General features: G+C 36.3%; 1 protein-coding gene across 1 annotated transcript in view; it reads left to right on the top strand.

The window, feature by feature from the left end:
- Positions 1–17,639, top strand: part of LOC127029911 (lipoxygenase homology domain-containing protein 1-like) — a 143,059-nt gene that overhangs the window by 55,532 nt on the left and 69,888 nt on the right. The window contains exons 14-19 of the mRNA XM_050915731.1: positions 293–374; positions 2,546–2,601; positions 2,759–2,791; positions 7,581–7,750; positions 13,986–14,205; positions 15,546–15,700. Of these exons, the coding sequence (XP_050771688.1) occupies positions 293–374; positions 2,546–2,601; positions 2,759–2,791; positions 7,581–7,750; positions 13,986–14,205; positions 15,546–15,700 (716 nt within the window). The remainder of the gene's footprint in view (positions 1–292; positions 375–2,545; positions 2,602–2,758; positions 2,792–7,580; positions 7,751–13,985; positions 14,206–15,545; positions 15,701–17,639) is intronic.

Below are 17,639 nucleotides of genomic sequence, written 5' to 3'. Positions count from 1 at the left end.
TGGTGTTGGCAGTTCACAGATGTATGCATATACTTGTCTCCAAGGAAAAAAAAAACACACCTCTTAAAATTAAAACAGAGCAAGGCAGAGAAGAATTAACATTTTACCTCTTGCGAGAAACACGGAATAATAAAGCTTTAATTCTGTTAATATATCTTATCTATTCAGCTGAACTCTGTCTTAATATGACCTGTGTTTCTGCTGGAAAAAGATAATCTCGGCTTTTTTCTTTAAATTTATTTAAAAAAAAATGCATTATTTCACATGATAAACTTTTGTGATTTCAACACAGGCAACGGATGGTTCCTGGATAAGATCGTCATCAAACATAAAAAAGGAAAGGAAGCTCAAGAGGTTGTATTTCCCTGTAATAGGTATGCCATTCATGGAGAAAAAGAATTTGTTACACTGCCAGCAACATAAGGAAAAAATTGCAGAACAGGCATGTGCACACAACCTAGATGTATGAGCAATGCCCCAGAGTTTTTCAACATACAAGGGATCCAAAATTTTGCCGTTGAAGACAAAGAATAAAGTTGCTGTACTGGTATAGGAAGGAGTCATAGCCTAACGCAAAGAAGCCCAAAACCAAATGTTGCATAGGGGGAAAGATGCATTGATCTTTTTTTTATCTAAATTATACAGAGACCACATGAAAATAAATGGGATTTCAGTTCTCAATCTTTTAAGAAGTATTACGTGTAAAGATCTACCTGTGCTGATTTTGGTCAGTTTCTCAGTCACTGAAAACTTTATATGTATTTCCTGGAAATCTTTGGAAAGACCTTTAACTTTTCTCCTAAAGGAGAGCTACAATATTTCCTTTCATTTAGTAAATCTCTACTTGTCTGTCTTACTAAGTCTAGAATTTTGCTACCATGGGCAAAATTCGAAAATGCTCGACTCTCTCAGTTCTAACAACTACTAAACAGCCTATTCTTCCAAATTTTGTTGTTATCTGAGGTAACAGCAACCTGAATTTTTAACAGTCATTGAGTTGAATCATATGGCTATAACAGAAAAAAACCCATAAAATAAGCCAATAGATGAAAGTAAGGATTTTACACACAAAGGAGTGTGTGTTATTTATATATTAGTATATTTAATACAATAGAAATAATTTGAAGAATTGCAATTTATATCCAGTTAATTATATTCTGTAGTAGATGGTTTCCAGAATTTATGAGTTTGGGTTACATGGTTGAAATAGTTTCCATGTTATTTTGGGAACTGTGCCTTAAAGTCTTGAAAATCTTTACGGGTTCAGTAAAGACAGCTCTCCTCCTCTAGAAATCCTAATTGTTTACAAAAAACCAGGATTTCAGTTTGCAAGGTTCCTGGAAATGACTAGCTAAGGACCATTTACTCCTCTCAGAACTATTATTCTGATGATCAGGTTTTTGGTTTAGTTTTCCTTTTTGGCTGTTAGGCTTTTTAATTGGTTTGGTGTGGATTAAAGATGGTTATTGGAAGAGTAGATGAATGAGAGAATTGTTTCTTTAATTTCAAGGAGATTTTATGAGATTTCTTTAAAAGGTGGGATACTTCATAAAGACACTGGGCTCTCTATAATACTGCCTTGTCAAAAGGAAATTGTTAAGCTCTTAGAAAAAGGTTAGGGACTTTATATATAGAACTAGAGGAGTTCTGTCATTGTTTGCCTGCAGTGTAAGTGTGCTGCCAAAGTGTCAAAGTTTGCTTTCTATTTTTAGAAACTGTTAGTGATCTTTTGTTTCTTAGGAGGGAATGAGGAGATAGATCACAAAAGTTAATCAAGATATTTGTTGCAACAATAGTTGAAATACAGTGGAGTTTAGACTTCATGCATATGAGATTTATTCAGAGTTTTGTTACATACAAGAAGTGAAATATATTATGGATCCTTGGGTTTAAACAAATGCAACATCAATATGGAGCCAATAGAAGAGAAGCTGATAGTGAGCACGTATTTATTTATTTTTAAATAAGTGAGATTTTTAAAGGCTGTGAAGTGTTATTATATCAGCAAGGGGGATCAACTGAAGGAGTATGGATGTATGTTTGTAGTGAAATGATATTACAGGAAAACTCCTTAAATTCATCAGTATCAAAGAAAAGGAAAGCAAAAAGAGTTCAGTTAATTGCTGCAGATCTACAGAGCTTTAGAAACTTCCAGACCTGCAGGGGTTATATATCATTTCAAGTACAATGAATATAACTAACCACTGCAGGTTATATAACCCCCCCAAATGTACAGTTGAGTCTCTGATCCTGTAAATACTTAGTATTTCATATAATGTACTTCATATAGTACTATAGTACTTCATATAGCTACCATGAAAATTCCTATTTGCCTGGAGCAGAATGCGCCAAATTCTCCTAATATGAATAAGGCCAACTATGATGAATGTATAAAAGAAAATTCAATCTAGGAAGTAGTTTCAAGGCATAATTTGATAAAAAAGTATTAAAAAAATGCTATTGGAGAGAGAAAGTAATTGTCAGATTACTTGTAATATACTGATAATTTTTATTAATCTTATTATTTTTGTTTTTGCAATGAAAGATGGTTAGATGAATATCAAGATGATGGGAAAACTGAGAGGGAGCTAACTGCCAATAGTAAGTATTTTGTTAAAGAAAATTTGTGTTATAACAGTATAGTATATACTTAATGCCTAGTTATTACTGAAGAACCCTTCTGAATAAGACCATAACTTAAGAAGAAAAGTGATAATAAAGCTTGCTCACATATTTTTTTTTCCTGTTCATATTTTAGAGGATAGCAACTCAATGAAGGCATTCCTTAAAGGTAAGAGTTGTTTTCTACATCACTGTTTTTGCTGTTTGAATTTAACCTGCAAATCAGTATTAAGTGACAAATATGTGAGCAAGTGACGTCATTGTGAATGTAAACTATCAACTGTGAGAGAAAATGAAGACAAATTGTCTGGCAATAGTCTACAGAAAGGACTAAGTCTTTATAAGTAATTGAGAAACACATGCTGCTCATAAACCATTTCTGGTTTTCTTCAAATTTCTACTATTCTGTCCTGAAATCAGCCAGGAATTCCTCTGAGAAGAGATTCAAGTATTGTTTTGTTTATCCCAATGTCACTGTCATTTAATACATGGGGACAGGTCCCCTAGCAAACATCAGCAAGTTGAAAAATGTGTTGTGAAGTGTCAGTGGAAGCATTTTCAGGTCAAAAATCCATCAGGGTATTCCCGAAGTAGCCAGAAATAATGCAGGCTTAAACTCCAAATCCGTTAGTGAAGCTAAATCTAGTATCTGCATTCAGTTGACTAAATCTGCTTGAATTAATAAAAAGATTTTAATAAAAAACTACCCACCCAGCTTTCTGTTTTTATACCTACAAAGACAACATCATCACTGTAATACACTAGTACCTCCCAAGTGTTTAAAATTTGAGATACCATCTCTGTGTTTCTCCCTAACCAGAAAAGAGAAACAGACTGACACAAGTATTTTTATGAATATTTAACTGTACAAGCGTATTCTGTGCAACTGTGTCTGGGAACTGTATGAGAGAAACTAGTAAAAAAAGTAACGTTTACATTTGTCTCTGAAAACAGTGACTTGCCTTCTGTAGGATAAGTCTTGATCTCTCAAGCTAATTCCAGTTTCAGTGAAAATTAAATCATTTGCATTCAATCAAACAGTTTAGCCAACAGCTTTATTGTTCCATGGCAACATAACTTTGACAAGAGGAGACTGATTAACTCAGGTAAGTAAAGGCTTTCCCACAGAGAAATTTGATTTTCACAAGAGTGACTTGGAATTGGATTCTGCATTCTGCTAGGTGCATAGTTCAGAGATGCAGCCATAATATCTATTTCACCATATGTTCAGAAAATAGACTATATTTTACTACCAATCTAAGTTTTTTTCCAGTGCAGCTTCATTCCTTATTATGCTATAATAAGCAGGCACAGATGCACAGACCGCTGAGAGCCCGTGCGTGTCAAGAGCGGTTAGACACAATATATTGATTACGAGGAGAAAGGAGTGGCTTATTCTTAATCAGTTTGGAAACATCACACTGTCAAGATGTCCAGGAGGACCCAAAGAGTGTGAGCTGATTTCTTAGGTTGAGATCAGAGGTTCTGAATAATGAAGGTATAAAGGAGAAGAACATTTTTAGGAGGTATTCTGCCAGTTAGATATGCATCAGCTTAGCTTGAATTGCTCTTTAGCCATCTTTTCTTTACCCAGGGACTCATTCCAGTGAGGAACAGAGATAGGTGAGAGATTGTGCTTTTATGCCTTATGTAAAAAAGGTGATTAGCAGGACTGGTCTCAGGATTGTTCACAGTTTAATTTGTGTTGTCGTACTGGTTATCTCATAGACCTCGCATGTGAAAAGACTGAGCTTTATAGGAGGCTAACAATCACAAGAGGTTTGGAAAGATGTCTTGTACTCAGTTCTGTGTCAATCCGTCATGACACAGTACCAGTATTAGAGCTGATAAGAGAAAATTCCAGAGATGCAGAAGAAGAACTTCCAAGAACTTGGAAGAAAAAGTAATTGCCTTAAATTCTCTCAGCAGCTGTAGCAGTGAAGATTTCACATGGTAGAGCAGATAGATAGTAACTATAAGCAGTCCCATTCACAATGGAAATGAGAACTTTCCATATAATATACATTCACTGAATAAGAGGCAAACAGCAGTGTTGATGTTAGAGAGCCAATATTCTATGCATTCATGTGGTCATAGTCTATATGAGCTGCACTCTGCAAGTGGGCTTCAGAGAAAGTCATAAAAAGTTGACTGGCATAATTCAGTGTTGTTTGGTGATTTTCAGGATAAGATCAATGTGCTTAGGTCAAGCCTAAAGCAAAGGTTACAAAACAAAACACTTCATAAGTCACCCTGAAGGTCAGAAATCTCATTCTCTTTGGATAAGGCTAGTGACCTGTTCAACCACCTAGCCAAAGAAGAAAGTTTGAAAGTCTTCATTGCTAAGCAGGTTACTTCAGGGCTCCTGGTCCTTTTTCAGCCAGGCTGGCATTATGCCAGCTTTAATGAAGCATAAATCCCAGACTGCTGTGAATGCTGCTGCTGCCTATGGATTCTGCCAAAATGCAGTATGTCCATATCAAGTTTTCTCAGCAACCTTTGTACATCTATAGATTACAGAGAGGCTCTGGCAAATCAGGCATAGGAGAAGATGTATTTGTATTCTCTTGATTCCACCTTGTATGTTTGATGCAAGATAAAAAGACAAAGCATATTGCCCTGGTAGAGAAGGCAGATAACTGCTCTCAGCTCTCAAATGATGAAGTTTTTTTGAGGGAGAATGGGACTTTTCATCACTCTCTAAAAGTTTCCTACATTGTAGGGAAATGTTACTATTTCCTCCTTCTATTTTTCTCTATTTCTTTTTCTTTTCTGCCTCAAAATATCCTGAAAAGAGATATAGAAATCACTGAACACAATAAGTATTTGGCATCAGTCTCCTGTCTGATGTAGCCATCCTTACCAAGTAGCTGTCTAAGTGAATATATTAGACAAAAGATTTTTTCCTTATTCTGGCATGAGCAGGTTAAATGAATTTGCTGAACTGAGAGAAAATGCAGTCAGTCTGGGTTAGCTCAGTTACCAAATTGTAGAAGCATTAAAAGTAAATGTAGGAGAACAAACAGTCACAGATGCTGAGGCCTTAAATCTGTTAACCACTGATTTATTTCCTGGAAAACTCCCAATTGGTATCCTAGCCTTTCTTCTGAAATAATAATTAAAAATACAATCATGGATATTAATTAAAATAAATCACCTTGCCTGAAATACCTTCTCTAAACATGCTGCCTCTTTGAGCAGGGAACCAGCAGTTATGCATTCGTGCTCTCTCTTAACTTGGGGTTTGCTCTCTCCTGAAGCAGAGGGATATTACAAAGAGAAAAAAAAAGCTCACCTGGGAAACACAGTAATGCAAAATTATCTTAATTTCCTCTCTGCTGTGTTCCTGGGACAGCCTTCAAAATGGGGCATGGTTGGAGAGGATAAGAGGTTCAGGGCTATGTCGGGAGTCTTTGTAAAAATTTGAAGCTGCTCATAAACCCTCGGAGTGCTCAGGAACAGCAGAAGCTCAAATGATGCTTGACTTCACCAAGTGTGACACCCTGAAGGGTACCACATGCCAACCTGGCACAAGGAGATAAAATTCAAAGCTGGCACATATATCAAACAACAAAAGTTCCTCATTAGGAGAAGTGTGGATCTTCCACATACTACATCTGACTCATTCCTGGAAATGACCTCAGAAAAAGAGTTCAGATGGAAGGATCCTTTCAGCTAGTGTGTTACTCAGCAGACTGACTGTGAGATGTGTATTTGCCTGCTGTTTTGTAGCTAAGCCCAGAGGAGTCAGGGAATAGTCAGATGTAATGCAGAAACAGCTTCTATAACAAGGAGAAAACCGGAATTAGCTAAAGAAAATAATGTGAAAAACAGGGGAAAATTACAAATCAAGAAAATCAGATCAGGTTTTCACCCAGTCTCCATCTCCAAGCAGGTGGAGGAAAACAAAAGGTATGAGAAAAGTAGACAGTACTATAAGAAAAAGAATCACATCCAATTTGTTTCTGAATTAAACTATTCTAAAATTTATTTTGTCAGCACATTGCATTGTAGGCTTACACACAATCATGAAATAGTTCTCTTTTATATTAATCCCATTAACAAATTATCATATTATCACAGTACTGGTCACAGTCTAAACATAGGCTTTTGATTTCCTTTCACTGTTGAGTTCCCTTTGCCATGCAGGATCAAGTGTCTTTTCTACAAATCATTCATTTGAATTCAGGGGAAGATTTACTTTCAAGCAGTTAAGTAACTTTCTAATCTCTACTGTCCATCTAAGACACAGTATTTTTTCCACACCTGGAATGGTTTTCTGTAGCTTCTCAGTTGCAGTCTGGACTTCAAACATTGTTGTGAGTACAGGTCACCTACCAAAAAAGAATATCTGAAAGGCCCAAGCCATGAGCTGAGGTCAGTGCAAACAACTCTTTGGAATTCCCTAGATTTTGGATTCAGCCCTAATGAATGATCTGATCTGACAAATGAGCAGACTGAACATGACAAATTAGGTTAGAAAAATCTGAGAAAAGAAGTTTAAGTTTCATTGTTTAACTAGTTGTGCATTAGCCAGCAATTCTTACAAATGGATCACATACAAGTCTTTCAAAATGTTAATTTTCTTTTTCATGTTACATTAGAACACTTTAAGAACTGAAATTTAATAAACTAATTACTGTAATTAAAGCAACTATTTTGGTATAAAGAATGCAAAAATACAGGCACAGAGTCCTTTTCCTGCTTCCTTGGTGTTAATTTCTGCTTTCATACCTACTTCAACAATTGTCTTGTGTTTATCAAGTCTGATTTAAGTTATAATTATCTTCAACAGAAGGAATGTCTATCTGTCTATTTTTATTAAATGGGATGTAGGTTCGTAGTAATCTTTAAATTCTTTGTTGTAATAATAACAAAGACATCCATTGCTCTCTGCCATTGATACTAAAAATGTTTAATTGATACATTGATACTAAAGATATTTTTATTTTGTTTAGCACAACAGTGGAGAGTGCAGGTTAAAACAGATGGAGATTCCCCAGAGCCACAAGAGTGTAAAAGGACCCTTGTGATTTATGGCTCAAAGGGCAAAAGTGATGAGCTTCTGCTTTCTCCACAAAAACCAGGATATGTGTGCTTTCTACCCAGAGCAACAGATGAATTCATTGTAAGTCATAAATATACAGTACTACACAAAGCTTCTCATGACATTCCTCTCTAGCCTGTGTGTATATATATATATATATATACATGGAATGCTAGTTTGACTGGTACAAATGATGTATTTATTTACAAAGATGGAATGATATAACTTTAGATCTTAGGTCATCTTCTGCTGGTAGTCCTGTTCTACTACAGCCAGCTGCAGTGTTCTCTTTGAATTTTCAGTGCCTTCAAGGGTATGTATCATGGAGAAAAATGGTCCCTTTTGTGTAATTTACTGCATTCACCAGCTCGTCTTGCATTTTTTCTAATTCTCTAAAGATTCCTGAATTGCAGTTTATACAAAAGGCAATATACAATTATTTGCAAATGCAGACGATGAAGGATTGGACAGTATTCCCAGGGGACATAAGTGGGCTTTTCTTTCCTTTATTTCAGTCTTTGTAAAGCAGTATCCACTCTCCCCAAAAATAGTTCTGTCTCAGGCCAGCAGGCAGAGGATTTTTCTGGATAATCATAAATCACTGGAGAATGCATTCATGCATATCAAAGTATGATGAACCCTGAAGCAATAGCATATATATGGCCAGTATTAAAATCAACCCTAACACAGTCCTGACTACCTGTGCACCTGACACACATCCTGCTGCTTTGAAAGGATTCATCTGAGGCATCTTTTTAATGTTCAAATTCTGTCCTGGCTTTCTGGGCTAAGTCACCGCGAATTCTGTTGATTGGCATGAAGTACAGCTTCTAGCCAGTGAGATGAGAGAAATAGCTTGCAATTCAAGGCAGTTATAAAGCTCAGAAATACTTTCCAATGGCTGCAATAAACATTCTGAAAACAATGGCAAAACTACATTTAGAAAATGTTGTCAAAGCTTCATCATAATGACCTGATCCAGGCTGAATTTTTAATTTAAATAACAAGCTAAAGCAATTTAGGAACTTTACAGGGAGTAAATGAAAAGATAAATAGCACTTCTTAAAGACAAGAAAGCTGCTGTTTATCAGAAAACAGACGGGAAACACACTGAGCAACAAAAGGAGCTTCCTAAGCCATCAACATAAACTGAAGAGGTCAATAGAGGCAGAATCTATCTATGGAGCAACCACACCAGCTGGCTGAATTTTGGCAAGCATCATTGCATAAAGCAGACCTCTGCTACATCCAACTTGTTGGTAATTTCCCCAATGGCATGTATTCCTTGTTAAGATTGCCTCATTTCAATGACTGGGTACCATGCTAGGAGAAATCAGTATTATGTGTCAGTCATGGTTGTCCCTCATAGTCTACTATCCTAAGTACCAAAGTACCACGTCCCTTGTACTGGGCTTCCACCTGAATGGCTTTCTAAATGCTTGTTCATACTTTGGATTGGCTTTGAGTTAGCACCTATATTTTCCCCTTAGCTATTTGTGTCCTTGTTTTTGTTGCTTTGTATGAAGAAGTTAATACTATTTGAGTGTTGTTTGCCGTGCATGAAATTTTGTCTCTTTGCCACATCGCTTACAGTTTTTTGCAGTTTTTGTGGCATTCTAAGGAAATCAGAATAGTGGGTCTGATATAAAAGAGCATTTGGGGATTCACAGGTATCTCCATAAATATCTTCATGTCTTCTCTAGGTGGTTCAGCTAATAAACCCAGTTTCTTTTTACTCTTTCTTTCTTTGTTCTTATTAAAGCTATTCAGAAGAATGCAGAAGCTTTCCTCATGTTCTCCCACTGTAGCAGCAGGCTGGAGGCAAGAGCATGGTATCACAAGCAGGACAAGCTGTGAATTCAGCTTTCCAACAAGCAGGAGTAAATGAACTTTTAAACCTCCCCAAGATCCTGGTCCTAGACAAATGTCCTTAGTAATATAGTGCAGTAAAAAGAACAACAGGTTATGTGCTATAAGCAGCTCACATTGTTTTGAAACAGTTAATTTTGATCTCAGAGATACACTTATTGCACACTGAGGACAGGAAGGCATCTAAATTCCTGTTTTTCCAGGTGCTCTCACACAAATATACGCACAGATGTGTATCGTATTCAGAATGATTATTTGATCCAAAATATTTCTAACCAACTCCTATGAAAGAACAGGTGTAGTTTAACTGCACGTAGCAGGCATAAAGAATAAATTGTTAGAAGAGATAAAATAGCAGCATGCTATCAGGTACAGTTGTTGGGTTTCAGTGGTCTCAGGCATCTGTAGTACAGTGGGTGAGCTGCTTAAATAAGAATAAATTTAATTAGAACACCTTAGTTCTAATAAGTAAATTGAGAAATAGGTGAATGTGTCAATGTTATTGAATCTGCTGGGAGTTCTAGCATTGAAGGTATCATGGCAAGAAACCATGCCATCTCCAACGAACAAACACATTGAAAAATAACTGAGAAAATGAAAGTAAACTGACAGTGCAGTAGCAGAATTTTTTTCCGTGATATTCCGGTGATGACAGAAATCAATTGCTGATCTCACGTGGAATGAGTAAATTTGTAAAGTATATATATCTTTCTCCTAGTCGTCAGTGTTTCTTGGTTGCTTACAGAGTAAGCTTATCAGAGCATGCCTTTGGAGAGTCCTAGTGTATCGTGCACATTGAATTATCCAGAGAATCATAAAATGCAAAGATTCATCGACTGAGAGATGGTGGGATTGGGATCCCTAAAACTACTCTCCAAAGCACTAGCACAGGTAGTATGAAATGAGCAACAGAGCTCTGCAAGTAGGACTGTTCGTAAATACACAACAAATATGGAATGTATTTTGGGTTAAGGACTATGAGGATGACAGAAAACTTGAAATCACGTAATGCAATGCTCCATATGTTTTCCACAGTATGAGATGATGCTCCAAACAACAAGCAGCAGGATTTCTGGGGTCCCTGACAGAAAGCTGTTCAGCTGAATTTTAGGACGCATTGACCACACCCTTTTAACTAGAATCATTTAGGCACCTTTTTTTTTTTTTTAAACAGGGAAGTAATAAAGAATTTAATTTAAATGTGCTCCCAAACAGTAAATTTTACGAAGTTTTAATTACATTAGGCATGATGTCTTTGGAGAAGCCCTGTGTGAGTCAAAAAGGGAAAGATTTAAAATATTATGAAATTCTCTAATCATCATCACCATTTACCTGTCTCTAAGAGCTTCAAAACCCCAGTGGCTTTGTCAGAACATCCTCTTGATTATAAGAGCTATGCTCCTTCAATCATGTAATGGAAAAAATATTGTGTTGTTTAGTATATGACAAATCACATCAAACTCAGCTAAGATTTCAAGTACTGAATATTACATAAAACTGTTCAGAAGAAATAAAAGTGGAAAAATTGATTAGGAAATTGTAATAATGAATAAAAAACAAGGTAAAGTGTCCTCTTGCAAACATTCTGCAAACTTAAAACCAGGATATTCACTGAATATATACTTTGTGATGGATTATTTGTCTGTCTCTGCTTTGAAGGTCATGTTACGTCAATTAATAGGCATCAATGCAGGGAAAAGCCAATTATGGGATCAAAGATAGGATATCGTATTCCAAAGGGAAACTGATCGTATTAAATTGCTCAGAAAAGGATTACAAGAATGATGTAATGGCAATGCTCTGTTACAATGATGGACCTGAACAGAAAGGCTAATAATGGCTGGAACTGTGGGGGAAAAAACCCAAACCCATGAAAACGGGGGAAATATCTAATACACTCAATTGAAAATAGTTGGTGTTTAATTCCATGGATCATAGACAGTATGATTACTAGTGCTTGCTGGTTCAAAGGCAGTCATGGAATTAATTGAAATTGTGATTCTAGAAACAAAAGGGAAAATAGTGGCTTTTAAATAGTCTATCCTGTATTCTGAAATTATTTTCCTATATATCTCATCTGTGCATTTCCTACAAGGATTATAACACATGTATTTATGACAATTTAGAAGCCCAGAGAATCGCAGATTTGGATAGCAGAAGACAAAGTAAAATGTGAGGTACAGCTTGCCCTGTCATATAGAAATAACCAAGTTCTGTAATGTTGCAACTCCAAAGAGCTTTATGGAATAAGTTGTGCATGGCATTTAGAGTAGCTGCGTGATACAGTCATGAGGTCCATCTACAAGAAAGAAAATCTGCAGGCAGTAATTTTACAAGTCAGTAGTCTGGTACTGAAAGAGAAGAAGCAATGATTTTGTTGCCTGTGAAGGAACTGTAGTTTAGATGGGTGAAGAACCTGTGTGCTCTCCTCTCAATGAACCCAAGTAATTCCCATTAACAAGAGATGAATGCATATTTTAGGAGGAATTAGACCACTTAATCCACCATATTTAACAATATCCTTTGCAGCATACACAGCATGAATGAAAAACTCTTGACATGCAATTCTGCCCACATATTTCCCTTTTCATGGTGCAACAGTGGAGACCAAGTCAGGAATCTGTAAGGATGCGGTAGCTCCAAGAGGCATAACCCCCCTCACATGTGCATCGTTGTCTGGGACAGCCTTAAGTTCTGTATGCATGATGGCATACAGGCAGGGCAGGCTAGGCTTAGAGAGAGGACAAGTCTTGTGCCCTCTTTGTCTGCGTAAAGCTACTGCTGTGTGGCTGTTGTGGGTACTGTGGAGTTACAGTTCAGGAGCTGAGGGATTCCCTGCAGCCTCGGGGCTCTTATATAGACAGCGCGAAGGATTTCTTCCCTGGTCCTTAAAGAACAATGCCTTGAATCTTGAAATTCTGTAGGAGTGGCATGGCAACCCCTTATAACACTTACCTAAAGAAATTCATACTGGAAGGGATCTTTTAAGTTATCAAGTGTGATTCCTTCCTACCATAGGCCTCTTTTCATAAGTTCTACATCATAAAGAGTTCAAGCTCCTGTAAAATTATTTTGGCAGGTTGCTTTATTTTCAATTAACTGTTTGTCTTCATACTCTGATGTTCTACTATTTGTTATTTGCATAACAGTTATTAATGAGGGTGGCCAACTCTCTCCCAAAATGACAAAACCACGCTTTTTATACGGTTCCTCCCTAATAAGAACAAGGTAGCTGATACTTCTCTACATGTTCGTGTCCACTGTGCAAAGGCACATGAACTAGCTTTAAGCAAGCTAGGTCAGCAGTGAAGGGCTGTCGAGTTCAGAGCTCTGTTGAGAAGCAGAATAAATTAATCTATTAGGAGCTCTGTACTCTGTCTTAGGAGCCACTCTGCTGGTGATGCTGCTGGTCCCAGAGCATGATTGTCTAAGACTAACTTCAGTTTCTTACTGTGATGTTTCTGGGTGCACAAAGGATTTATTTCCCGGCAACAGTCACAAAAGCTTATGTTGTGACTGGTCTGGAAAAAAAAAAAATGCAATATGAGAGAAGAACAAGGCCATTGGCAACATTTTCTGTTTTGTTCCTTCTTAAAAATAATTATTACCTTTTTAAAATGATAGTTCTGTCTTGTTTCACTCGAAAATCACTTCCCACCCTGTCTTTCTCGCAGTTTCCCAGTGAAAGGCTGCGGCACTCCGCTTCCTGGTGTTCAGAAGACTTATCATGCAGTGGTTAATGTCATGCAGATCATTAGCACTTGATGCAGTTTGATCATCCCAGTTCCCAGAGCCCTAGGCTGGATGGTTTAACCAGATCTCACAGAAGCCCACAATCAGCAACCAGATATTGAATTTCCCATATGTAGTATGGGAACAGGGATGTGCTGTTCTACAGAGTTATTTCTGTAACATTCATGATTTACTTTTATGCAGAAATATCCCTTCTCTTTTCCAAAGAATTGGTTATAAAGTAATTTCATGTTCTAAATCCATTCATTTTGCAAATGAGAATTTAGTTAAAACTTTCTAGGCTCATAGTAATTATCATTAATTTTAATACCTCACTTGACTGCTGATACCAGAACCTTTAATTGTAAGTTAATGCTCTCTTTATCCAGTAGGGTCAAAGCTTTACATGTTACCTTTTGTCTAAAGAGCTTAAATGCACAGACGTTACTAATTTTAACCTTGACTCACCCTAATGGTAGAGTATCATGCTTACAATACTAATAAGGAAGCAGAGGAAAATAAGGGAGACAATCTCACCCATGATCATACCATGAAAAAGAGAAGGATTGATTCTCTCATCCCACTTATCCCAGCCTCCAATTTAGCTTTTCCATTGGTTAATGTTAAGTTTAGGAATTCTACACAGAGATTTGGGAAAATCTCTGTAAGTGAATCAGCCCTGAAAGTAAGCTCTTCCTCGTGATCTTTGTTGCAGGTTGGGACCGGAGATCTGGGAGATGTATACAAGATTCGGGTCAGCTGTGATGATGTGCCAGGCTTTGAGGGTTGGCATTTGAAGTCTTTTCGCTTAGAAGAGCTACATACAAAACAAGAACTGAACTTTGACTGTAACTGCTGGCTCTCTCATAACAGAGAAGACAAGGAGCTGGTGAAAGAATTCCCTGCAGTCAATGAGGACCAGAAAACTTTACCAGGTAAAAACACTGAGAAGATATAAACAATGTAAACTAACCTCTTGAAAAGAAATCAATGCCACAGATATAATATAGCACTTTGTCTGGATTTGATGTCTTCAGTGGCTCTACTGCAACTGTCTTCATATAGGCACTGCAAAAATGCTGACCACTTAAGAAATTTTAATTTTCCAGTTAAGTCGCATATTGGGTTTCACAGTTGCTAAATATTCTGTATGATTCTAAGTGTGCAAAACTGAACAATATAATTGTACTTTTTAAAGATAAAGCACATGTTCATGAAACGATTTGTGGTAGATTTACTATTGAATTACTTAGCTTATAATAGCTTTAGTTACTAACACAAGTATCAGAAGTAAGCCTCATTGTACAAAAAAGTTTTTCATTTGTTTTTCCCTAAGGACTGTTTTTTGACATGCTGAGAGTTTTAGAGTATATTCAGAGATGCACTCGGAATGTGAAGACCTATAGAACTACCGCATTTGTTCAGAAAAGTTAGCAGTTACACATGAGATAAAAGTAATTAGAGACATGACTGCTTTTCTAAACTAAAGTTCCAGAAGTTCTGGTCCCTGAATACCTCAAATTTATTCATGACCTTAGAAGAAACTATAGCATTACGTTAGTTAAATGTTAACTCAGCAGGACTGTACATGAAAAATGACATTTGAAAAACTTTGGTTATTCTTTTTGTATGAGTATGAACATATATGCAATTTAATGATCTTCCTCAGAAGGAAATCCAATCTGACTGTGTAGAAGTGCATTTATACAGGAGCACTATAGAGGCAAAAAGTTTGTCGTTCCTGTCATGCACCTTAAATTAGTAAGTGCATTTTGTAAATTTTTATACTTATATCTCATGTCATGCATCCATATGTTATGCTACATCTGTCTCTGCTATTCTAATTTGCTTTACATAGCATCTTATACTTTGACCTGTGATAGTTATTATCTACTGCAAAGATAATTCAGTTTCTAACAGTCCCTGAAAAAACTCACATGAGTTCTTATTTTCCCAATCTTGCACAGTAAGATAGAATTGGGCAGAATTTGTCTAGAGTTTAGTAGCTCTAAGCTGCATAAGTCTAAATTGTCCAAGTTCAATTTCCTTCGAATATCTAAGGAAATTAATGGAAAGTCTTCATTGAGCTTAGCATGAAGAGATCAGATGCATAAAGAGTAACCTGACTATTTCAATCACTGTGTAGCAGATTTTTTGGTAGCTGCAGAGATAAAAACAAGCAGTAGTCTTACTAAATACTCTGTGTTGCTGTTTTCTTTTAAGTACACCTTGTACTTAATCAGCTTTATTTAAACTTTTTTTTCTTTTTGTACAGTCTATAAGTATGTTGTCTCCGTACATATTGGTGACTGCTGGGGAGCAGAAACTTTTGCAAATGTTTATATCACTCTCTACGGCAAAAGAGGGGACACAGGTGTGAGGAAACTTCATACATCTTTAGCAAAAGGAAGAAAATTTCAAAGGAATAAGGTAATGGCACAAAAATGCTGTCTTACATGTGCAGGGGTTAGCACTGCATTAAATGTCACTTAATGCCTGCTCAGAATACATCTTGCTACAGATGGGCAAGAATTTGGAAACAGAATTTATCTTCCAATGCCAGTGTTGTTTCCTTCCTGTGCAAGAACATCCCCACATGATAATAAAGGCTCCACATGATCACATAAAAAGTAGATTACTGGGGAGAACCTCTGTGATCATGCTTCTTACTTCTTCTGTTCCAAATATAGGACAGCACAGGTCCTATTAGACCTGTCCTTTTTTAAGAATTAAAAATCAGTGATTCGAAATCAATTATAGAAATTACTGTGAGACTTTTGCAATCAATGATGTTTCTGTCACCACAATCCCACATGAAACACTAACTCAATGCCTAGTCAGTAAGTTTAGATAAGAGATAAGAATTCCACTTAGAGAAGAGAATGCACATAAAACCAGTGTTTCTAGATGACCAATAACAATAAAATTCTTCTCTTGTGTATTAGACTTTCCTATGAGAGGTTCACTCACTGAACACTGAAGTTTGAAAAAGCTCACTACCAAGATGTACATTGTCAAGGAGAGTCTTAGATTTCTGTGAAATTATTTCATTATACAATTACTACAGCACTTGGTAGGGTAAAAGTGGAATCAGTAACAAGCTGAGAGAATTTCTAAATTTCATTTCTGTGTATATCTCAGGGCTATGCCTACATACAGCAGATAGCACTCTACAATCATTATTTTAATTTACCTTCATGCACAGATTTATTTGCTAAAATGTCTTAATTAAAAAAGTTAATGATTTCTGCTTACAGTCTGCTGTTGGGTCCTGACTATTGTTAGAAAAAAAAATCAATATTTTTGCCATATAAAAGTACTTTTAATATTAGTAGCAGAAAATCTACTTCTCCAATATTTTCATTTAAAAAGTACCAGGGACAACACATAGGACTTTGGCAAGTACTACATTTTTTAGAGATCAGTTTGCTAATATCTTCTTTTTTAATTGCCCTGACATCTGGTTTAGTAAGTTCCTACTATTGAATTAATGTTTTGTTGGAATGATGGTGTTAATTATAATTCTAGGCATTGCTGTTTAAACTCCAGTTGTTAATAACTTCGTTGACCTTTATCAGCTACCATCAGGTCCATCTGGCCCTAGGCTGGGCCATATACAGAACACCTGGCTTTCTTACAAAACAAGCAAGAATTTAGTGGCGCATATAATTTCTTTCTTTGCATTTCACATTTTTCCTTGTCTTCTTGTTTTTGTTGTCCCTATTCTCTCATCCACTGATGCTTGTGTTTATTTCTCTTTTGTCTTACTCTGCCTTCTCCATTCTGCTTCCCTTCCCATCTCTTGTCTTCTGCTCAAATTGTTCTCCACCTTCATCTTAACTTCTTCCCTCCTATTGCTTACTCTTTTCTCTGTTTACTGTTTCCACAATTATTTTCATTTTGTAAGAAAAACAAAAAGACAGGCTTTTCTGACTATTGGAGAAGAATTTAGAAGCTATCTTGGAGTGAACACACTCTTTTTAGATTTCTAACTTTTTTTTAGGACTATTAATATATATCTAGGTTTGTATGATAAATTTTAGAAACTAGAAGTATCCTGAAAGATAGAAATTTGATTAGAACCAAAATCTTGTCATAACTGTTTGACTGTCAGAAGGTTGAGATATATGCATTTTAATGTAATATGAAATGATTGATGAAATGATCCATATTGTCCAAAGATCAAATGAAGTTACAACGCATCATTAATGATGAATGTGGGATTCAATGTTAGGTATAATCAGTGTGTGCTTTCTTAGATTCAGAGGGGAGATGTTATGTTAAATATTACAAAAAACCAGACACAAATTTTAAATCCTCAGCTTAATCCAGGACTACATTTTCCCTGAAGTTCAAGCATATTCGGGTC

Source organism: Gymnogyps californianus, chromosome 2 (genome assembly GCF_018139145.2).
Source record: "Gymnogyps californianus isolate 813 chromosome 2, ASM1813914v2, whole genome shotgun sequence".
NCBI lineage: Eukaryota > Metazoa > Chordata > Aves > Accipitriformes > Cathartidae > Gymnogyps > Gymnogyps californianus.
Note: the sequence above shows the minus strand (reverse complement) of the source record. Positions and strands in the feature narration are given on the sequence as shown.